The sequence below is a fragment of the Camelina sativa genome, chromosome 19 (assembly GCF_030686135.1).
Source record: "Camelina sativa cultivar CO46 ecotype springtype chromosome 19, ASM3068613v1".
NCBI classification, from domain to species: Eukaryota; Viridiplantae; Streptophyta; class Magnoliopsida; order Brassicales; family Brassicaceae; genus Camelina; species Camelina sativa.
Window position 1 is genome coordinate 19524722 of NC_141898.1, and position 9635 is coordinate 19534356.

General features: G+C 34.8%; 3 protein-coding genes across 3 annotated transcripts; 1 reads left to right on the plus strand and 2 right to left on the minus strand.

The window, feature by feature from the left end:
- Window positions 1-241: 241 nt before the first annotated feature.
- LOC104767935 (bZIP transcription factor 29-like) lies at window positions 242-1914 on the minus strand. The gene is made up of 4 exons (XM_087500480.1): window positions 1258-1914; window positions 1037-1169; window positions 853-940; window positions 242-726 (listed from the first exon to the last, which is right to left on the minus strand). The coding sequence occupies exons 1-4, from the start codon at window positions 1650-1652 to the stop codon at window positions 461-463; spliced, it is 882 nt and encodes a 293-aa protein (XP_087356606.1). The 5' UTR covers window positions 1653-1914; the 3' UTR covers window positions 242-460.
- A 2166-nt stretch (window positions 1915-4080) lies between these two features.
- On the minus strand, window positions 4081-6268 carry LOC104766618 (putative glycerol-3-phosphate transporter 5). The gene is made up of 2 exons (XM_010490532.3): window positions 4972-6268; window positions 4081-4898 (listed from the first exon to the last, which is right to left on the minus strand). The coding sequence occupies exons 1-2, from the start codon at window positions 5924-5926 to the stop codon at window positions 4357-4359; spliced, it is 1497 nt and encodes a 498-aa protein (XP_010488834.1). The 5' UTR covers window positions 5927-6268; the 3' UTR covers window positions 4081-4356.
- A 2036-nt stretch (window positions 6269-8304) lies between these two features.
- On the plus strand, window positions 8305-8706 carry LOC147920814 (uncharacterized). Its single transcript, XM_087501245.1, has one exon. The coding sequence runs from the start codon at window positions 8305-8307 to the stop codon at window positions 8704-8706; it is 402 nt and encodes a 133-aa protein (XP_087357371.1).
- The last annotated feature ends 929 nt before the right edge of the window (window positions 8707-9635 follow it).

Genomic DNA, 9635 nt, shown 5'->3' on the forward strand with positions numbered 1-9635 from the left:
CACGTCCTCGGTCTCCCATTCATGTTTGTCTTTCAAGAAATAGGAGATGTTTGTCTCACCTATATGTGATATTTCAAGTAGAAAAAACATTATATTACTTAAAATATATTAAGACAACTTTAATAAGTTGTTGACAAAAAGGAAATTAATAAAAATTATTTAAATTATCATAGAGAAATAAAGTTACATATGCGCGCAAGTATGGACCTAAAAAAAACACACTTTGAAAAACATAACTGGATAAAACAAAACAGAAATAAATATGTCATATTGTTTGAAACTTCATGGTTACAATCAATTTTTCAACAAATCTATATATACTTTATATTGAATTTGGTTTGTGAGCAAGACTATTCAGATAAATTTTTGTACTCTCAAAACATATATTAAAAAAAAAAAAAAAACTATATATAACTTCAATCCTTGATCCCATAGGATTGTCAAAGTCACCCCGACTCCCTTAGTTTTGTCCATAAAAATCAGGGCTGCTTGTCTGTGGTTGGTTGGAATCATTGATGATGAGTTGCTGGAACATGTTTGGGTCATTTTGATACATGTTTAATCCATCAGATTGGCTGTCGTTATGCATCACTTCACCTATTACCATCTTTAGCCGCTGCACTTCTATCATCAATTGTTCGTTCGATGCTAATACTTCCTTCAGCCGTTGTGCTTCCACACTCACTTGTTCGTTCAACGTTGTCGTCCCCTTTAGACTTTCAATATCTGCATGCAATCGAATTATTTTTTTAACACATAACAGCCTTAAATCTTAAAGTTCAAACATTCACTATAGATTGCAGAACAAAGAACTTGCTAAAGTATCAATAAAAATTAATTAGGTGATGGTACCGTCATGATGGAGTTTTGTCTGTTGCTTCAGCGATTCAAGTCGAATCCTGATTTCCTCCTTTTCATCAACCAACATTTGTTTATCTTTCTGCATTCAACAACAATATAAATTCCTTACATGAACGGATAAATCGTTTAGATAGAATATGGCAAGTTTATATAGTTGGTATGTGATATGTCTCACCTCCAAAAGCTTCTCTTTTTTTTGCATCAACATGATCGCCTTTTCAAGAAACTTTATTCTGCATTCCAAGTCAATACGGTACTGTGACTTCCTCTTCTTTGAACTTGCAGCTGCCTCTCTGTTTGCCAAGATTCTGAAAGACCATCCACGTCGATGAATCGTAAATGTATGATAAAAGAAAAAAAAGAGGAAAAAGAAAGATTTAATTAACCAGTACTTACCGTCTGACTTCCTTAGGATCAGGTCTGCCCTCATCTTTACCAAACTCGAGGTCCAAAGTATTCGTGCAGGCTCCATCAAACGAACTGGTAGGAGAAAGAGGCAGCTCCAGGAATTCATTGAAACAACTATCCACCGAAACACTCCTGTAGTGTCTCATAATCGAAGGAGGCGATGTAGGGTTTTCGTTGAGCCTAATGGAGGAGTCTATATCCTCCACATCAGCCGATGACGAAGAACCGCGTAACAACGTTGGAGAAAGGCTCAGCGATCTTAGTGGATGATTACGTAATGACAACGGAGAAAGGCTCAAAGGCGGCAAGGAGGAGTAGAAAGCCGACCGCTGCATCATCCTCGACCGTGGTCCGGAAGGAGTGATATTGTCCCATCCATTCATTGTTAAAGATCGTAGAAGACCAACAAAACAATGAGAGTATCTGCATCATATATATCAGTTATTTTTTATACGTATATATTTTTTCTTTTTGCGTGCGAAAACAACGAGTAGATATGGGAAAAAAATAACAGTTTAAAACTATGATTAAAATTTAAAATTATCGAAGATCATATATTTTCAATCGAGATTGTCATCACTCATCAGTTTATAGAGAAAGAAGAACAAACGTTGACAGTTGAACAAAATGATATGATTGTTGTTTGCTTTGATACTTAGCACGAACCTCCTTTTATATCGATTAAGTGGAGGCTAATGTTTCATAAATTAATCTTATTTTTTGTCAGTAAATTAACTTTTAATTTCTGAAGTCAAAACACATAAATGAACTTTGTGTTTTTAGGTAGTATAATGAAAATTTATTATTGGTCATTATAGTTTTTGGTTGACTCAATCTTAATTAAATTATTTATTTTGGCATGTTATTTATTTTTGCTAGTGAGCGGTTTTGATACATTGCATATTTTCACTAGTGAATAGCTATTTTGGCAAGTTATTTATCTTTGCTATTGACTTAGTTTTAGCACGTTGTTTAACTTTTACTTCTGGACATGGTCTTTAATTTTGCTATTAAGTTATTTTGGCAAGTTGTTTAATTACTTTTGGTAATTGAATACGATATTATTTTAAAGGTTGATAATCTAATTTCTCACTTTGTAAAAGATTAGTCTTATAGATCGTCAACAATATTTTTTTAACTTTAAATACTGTGTTATTTTGGAAAGATTCTTCGTCATTATTAAATTACACTGCTAGGAGAGAGTTAGAGGGGTTTTTTTGTAGAAAACATCCCAAGTTGTCTGCAACTTTACGTTTCGTCTCAAAAAAAAATGTAAATCTATCGTACGAAGTGAAAAATAATATATAATACAAGACCTAGACAAATGTTTTCACTGTCACATACATTATATATAGTTTTAATTCTTAAAAGTAAACTTTAAATATATATAATGTACATACATTAGATATATTTTTCGCTAGAGTATTATTATACAGTAGAACTTCTATAAATTAATATTTTTTAAATTAATATTCACTATAAATTAATAAATTTTTTCGGTTCCGAATTGAACTGGTGGAAAAAATGACACATTTCGATAAAATAATAAGATAATAATTTTTTTAGAAATCTTATGTAAAAATATGGTCCCATCAATATCATAAATTAATAATCAAATAAACTAATATATATATATATATATAAGAAAATCTAGTGAGATATGACTCTATTGTTGTATGACTATATCTAAAAAAATCTAGTGAAATATAACTCTATTGTTGTTTTCATATTCGTGAATTTGCATTCTTGTTGGAGTTCATCTCTAATCTTTTTCATTGTTATCTTCTCAAATTGCATTAAAAAATTTTGGAGAGTCGTAGATACGATAATTGCTTCTTTAGTAACTGGTTCTAAAGGTATCATAATATCTTATTCACTTTATTATTACCACGAAGGATAGTAGTAGCAATTTATTCTAAACTCTAAACTTCTAACATTTATCATTTTTACCTAAATAATAAAGTAAACAATTGACATTCATCCTATTACGATATCCAAGATTATAAATTTTAAAAATTATTTAAAAATGTAAATGATAAAAAAAATATCTTATTCTGTAAAAGAAAATTTTCAAAATTATGAAAATGAGAAAATCTCTTCATAAATTAATAAAATATTAATTTATCGATAAATTAAAACCTCCATAAATGAAATAAAATTTCATGGTCGCGACTTTATTAATTTATAGAGGTTTTACTGTATAAAGTTTATTAATATTTTACAAATTTGAATAGTAAACAAAATAAGTTATATTAATACTGTTGATTTCGTATAATTTATTTTGTATTTTCTGGGGATAGATGATAAAATTGTAAAAAGTGGCGATATTGATCTAGTGTTTTCTTTATTTACAATTATGTGTCGTAAATTTAAATCTTCACGTTTATATGTTTTTAATTTGTAGAAGAAGAGGAAGACAGCCAATAGATGATAATTAGATAGGGATCCGGAGACAGCCAATAGGAAGGTGAACTTTAAGCCAAATAAAAAGACGAGGACAATGCATAGAAGAAGAATAAGATCAAATGATCTCATGTGAGCTTCAAAACACAAAGTATGTCACATTTATGTTTAGGTATCATCAACCAAATCACATGTCATTGCCTAAAACCCATATACTTTTCAAATTAGAATGTTAATTTATTTTGCATATCTAGTTGCAAATATTGAAGCTAGGAAGAGATATGTGTAGCTGTTGGCAAGAGACCCGAATACCTAAAGGATGAAGAATTGAAAAGCTGATGCATGCAAACGACGACCCATGGCAATGATCATCAGGTCTGCCCTGCTGCCAAATTTAATCTCTTTATATTTTCTTTAATTCGAAAATGCAAACAGCATAAACTATATATGAAGATCATAGCTCAAAATACAACGGCTGTTTACACGCACTAATTATCAGCTCCAGCCAAATTTTCGACTTCTATGTCAGTGCGAAGTATCAAAAATAGTAGAGTTTGCTTCATCTAAACAAAGATGGTAGATAACAACAAAATCAGGTGGGTGTCTAAATTTGTATTGTATGGTTTGACTCTATGTACCTGATACTACCTTTGTATACAATCTGCGGGGATCAATCAAAAATCATCAGCTCTGAGGATCACTCGACGGGATCAATTCTCCAGACCTCATCTCATTGATCTCAGCCTTTGCAAGCCGAACCAAGAACAAACCAGCCAAAAAAATTGAAACGATAAGCATGAAAAAAACACTGTTCCACCCTCTGCTCGATATGAAACCAGCGAGCAGCGGTCCCAGAGCCGCCCCAACCGAACCAGTACCGTCTATAATAGCAGTTACCGTGGCCAACGCCCTACCATTTCCTTTAATTGAGTCTTGTGTTCCAAGATCAGCTGCAACAGCTGTGGTTATGAGTGCATAAGGACCGTTTACTAATAACCCGGATATAAACATCAAGGCGATGTTGATGAACATGGACACACTCCCATAGATTCTGTACATAATAAGGGCAGGAATGGAGAGTGCCAAGAATGTGATTGATGTGACGGCGCGGGCGTTGATTTTATCAGATATAAACCCTGCTGATATTCCACCAAGCACTCCTCCTACGTCAAAGACTGTCGAGAGAATCCCAGCGGTTTTATGCGAAAGATTCACACCCGCAACAGCTGTTTCAAAGCATAAGAGTAAGAAGATGGATGCAAGCCTGAGAGGTATATGGGAAAAGCCATGGATGCATACCTGTGTGCCTTAAGTAGTATGGTAACCAATACAGGAACGTGTAAGCGACGAGTTTAGAGAAAAACAGACAGAAAGCGTAAGGTGCGACACCAGGCAATCTCCAAGCCTCGAGAAACCCGATAGCAAACAAGGATTCATCTACTACAGTTTCAAGAAGCACTGCGTCCTCAGCTTCATGTTTGCTCAAACTTCCCTCAACATTCTCACCTAAACTCATCTCAATCTCCATCTGTTTGCCCGGTTCTTCAAACCCCAAATCATGAGGACTCACAACAAGAAACATAAACACAAACACCCCAGACACAATAACCAGCCCACCAGGCAAAACAAAAGACCACCCCCATCCGAGATCGAGAACCGAGGACGCAATAACCGAGCCAAGAATGTTCCCAACAGATGTATGAGAATTCCACACACCCATAATCAAACCACGTTTCTCTTTCCCACACCAGTTACCAGCAACAGAGACAACACAAGGCCAGCCAATAGACTGAAACAAACCACAAACAATCTGAACACTCAAGTAAAACCCAAGCGTATGAACATTCATCCAATACCCTAATCCAAAAACAAGGGTGAGGATCCCACTACCCATCATTCCAAACACAAGGAAGTATCTCAAATCAATCCTATCCCCTAAATGACCTGCAAAGTACATACCCAAAGCATACGACGAAAGAAACGCCAAATCAAGCTCACCAAGTCTCTTAGTCCCTTCGGTTCCGTTAAACGGAGCCCATCCATTATCAATCGAGGATGAATTAGATCCAACTGGAGGTGGTCCGAGGACGCTCTTGACGATGCTGGGAGGTTTACGGGAAGCGTGAAACGAAGCATAGGCGATGAATGTAATGATGAGAACCAAGATTTGATGGAAAGTGAAGGTTTTGTGAGGCGTGTTTAGGTTAGGGAATAGAGAAAACGCCGGAGCTAATCCGACGATTCTCGATTGCATTCTTGCCCTCAAACTGTGAGTTGAATCATTTGCAGAAAAAAAAAAAAAAAAGGATGGATCTTTAGATCAGAAAAGCTTGAACCTTTGCGGATGTTTTACTTTTCTCCTCCCGGTTGGTGGTCAGCCTTGTTTTTTTTTGGTCGGCGGTCAACTTCTGTTTGTTTTTTGGGTATTTTAGTTAGTTCCCGGACAAAAAAAATTAAAGCTGGTCTGAACCGGAGTTTTTGTCTTATTAAGTCCTCAATCAATCTCAAACCATATAGAGAGTCATCATCTTCCTATTGGAGAAATCTAAATCTTTACAAATTAATAACGTCGAGATCGAAATATTTATTATTTTTTTTTCCACAAAACAAAGTTCCGAAATATTTATTAATTTATATAATATTAATTTATCTATAAATACATAAGTACTGTATTAATTTATAAATAGATTTTTTTACTTCTATATTTTTCTAAAAGAAAATTATTTAAAATAAGTTCTTTTTTTTTGTTATGAAAAATATTATTTTTAAACTAATTACAAATTTTTTTAAAAGACAATTATCATCTCTAGAAATAAGATCATTTTTTTTTGGATATAGTAAAAAATTTTAAAATCAACTCTAACAAGAATTAATGCAAATTCAAAAAAAACATAGAATATTAATATCATATTTTTAACAAATTTTCTTAAATATAGTATATATATTGATATATATATATATATGAAATTATTTTATAGTATTTTTGAAAATTCCCATACCCCTTTTTCTATAGGTGATTAGGAAAAATGTGTGATCTCGTTAGGAAAAGTGTGATGTTATATCCTGTGAAGCTTGTATTACCAAATTGGCAATTTGTAACTAAATGTTTTATCTTCATTCATCAAAATCCGTAACATTATTCAAGCCAAACATAATCCAACAATAGGTAAACGAATTGCTTTAAACTAGCATTACGAAGACGACTTAGTTCTTTGACAAGAAAAAAAAAAGACGACTTAATACCTACCTCCACAATTCATTTCAAATCAACCATATGTATCATAAAATTTTAGCTTCAATAACCTGTACAAACCCGATCAAGCACTTTAAAAAATGATGAACCGGTATGTGACACCATGTTTCAGGGACATGCAGAGAAGTTTAAAATAATTCATTTGATCACTTATGTCACAAGAGTGCATTTATCTTTTCGGTCAAAGGTTCTGAGAGAACTCCATAATTAAGCGTGCTTATGCTGGAGTGTCTCAGGATGGTTAACCTTCTGAGAAGTGATTGTCGTAACTGTGCGAGTAAGGACAAAACACAGGGAAAGATCATTTGATGATTTGTAGGAACGATAACAAGTCTTTAAAACCTCCCGGACATAGCAAATCGACCGTCGAATATAGATGGGCTCACGGGCCTAGTGAGAGGACGTGAGGCCAATTAAGAAAGGTGGGCCCATGGACTGAGAGTGAACATGAGGTCCACTAAGAGGTGGCGGTCGGGGTGTTACACGGTGGTTAAAGGGTTTTCACCAAACCATTAAGCCTAACAAGTCTTGGAGTTGCTCTAGAACACTATCAATGCTGAGTCAAATATTAAAACCTATTTTCCAAGTTTAACATCCGTGAACCAAATATTGGAAATTTGATTTGGATGTCGACCGACACGAGGAAGGGTATCGCACAACACCATTAGCTCACTGGGTGTTCGGTTCGATTTCAGGATTCTCAGTTCGAGCTGGTTCGTTTTGGAATTGTATTTAAGGTGTGAAATCAATGTTTTTAAGTTTAGTGAACCTATTGTCGCCTCCTTTTTGTGGAAAAGAGAGAAAATAATTCCCAAAAGTTCCTGAAGGTTTTTCCTGAACCTTTTGTTCTTGTTCTTGTGAGTTATGTCCTTGTGGTTGGAGGTCTAAGGCTGAGTACATGGGAGAAGCTTGTGGTGGTGTGCTTCTCGTCATTGTTGGTCAGAATCTTCCTATTCTTGGTAGTGCATATTGTTAGAGGTGTTGGAGCCTGTGTTTAAAAAGGCAACGCCTAGGCGTGACTAGGCGTGAGGCGAGGTAAGGCTAAGGGGTCATCGCCTCTAGTAGATGAGGCCAGGCTATAACCCAAAGGCGCTCACTCTTTGATGCCTTGACGTGAAGCTCGCTCTGGGATGCCTTGCACCTATTTAAAAAAAGGTAATGATAGTTAAAAGTTGATATTTACTTGCCTTTTATTGTTTCGAAAAATATGTGGATGTGATTTGATTGCTAAAAAGTGAAAACCCTAAAAAAAATCGCGCATATAAACTCCCCACGTCTCCAACCACTTCTCACGACTCTCAAATCTCCATTCTATAAAAATTCGTGCATATAAACCCTACTCTTTCTTTTTACTCTTCTTTCTTCATCAACTCCTCATCATGTCTCATTCTACTAAGCAACTTGATCCAACAAGGAAATATACCACTCAAGTTGCTAATAAACATGGAAGTTTTATATGTATCTTCTGTAAGAAATTCACAAATGGTGTAGTTCAGCATATAAAACAACATATTGTTGAGGGGTATAGGATTGTTACTGCCTGCAATCTAGTTTCAGATAGTGTTAAGGAAGAAGTGAAAACTTTCATTCTTAATAAGGCTGAAGTTGAAGCCCCTACTCAAATGATGCCACCACAAGCCACTTTATACGATGTGGAAGATGAAGATGAAGATGAAGGTCAGCCTAGTCAGCCACCTTCCAAGAAACGTAAGGGTCCAATGGATAGGTATGTTCGTCCAACTCCTCATGATATCTTGAAAGGAAGAAAAGACGGAAAATAAGTTTTTGGAAAATCTGATAAGAAGCTTAGGGACAAAATATGTGCTGCTATTGCAAAGTGTTTCTATGATGCAGGGATTTCGTTTAATGCAGTTACCTTTGATATTTTTAGAGAAGCACTTGAATTAGTTGGTCAATATGGTTTTGGCTTTATACCACCAACTATGTATGAGTTGTGGCTTCCTTTCCTGTAGAAGAAAGTAAAAGAAACAGAAAAATTGATGGTGGAGCACAAAACAGAATGGGCAACTTAAGGTTGTTCAATCATGTCTAACAGATGGCATGATTCTAATGTCGAGAAGGACGTTATTAACTTTCTTAACAACAACAAAACAATGAAATTTATGTCATAATGTCATAATTACATCTCTATTCTTAAGTAACAATCTTATTTTTTGGTTACCTTGGTCTCATACTCTTGAGCTACTCGCCACAAATGTAGTACCTTCAACTTCATCATCAAAGTTTTCTTCAATATCACCTGTAATTAGGAAATTTAAATCAACAAAGAAAGGGAAGTTAACTATGAAAAAAATAATATGGATTCTTACCTTCTAACTCAGCATAACCACATAACCAGTTTCGAGTGCATAGCAAGGCTTGAACATTTCTTGGAAGGAGACGGTTCCTGTAAGGATTCAATATCGGACCTCCCATGCTAAACAATGACTCTGCTACTACTGTGGTAATTGGAATACTAAGCACATCAGAAGCTAGAGAAGCCAAATCACCATAGCGTTGCCCACTACCTTTCCAATAGCTCAAAACCTCCATGTTAGTGAAATACTTCAAATCTAGCCTTGGATCATTCAAATAATTTTCTAAATTTGTTTTTGTGTTATCAGAACCAGATTTTATGCTCCTCTCAAGCTCTAAGATATCCTGTATAAAAGAGTCATGAAGATGTGTAAAGATGTGTCATGAAGATATA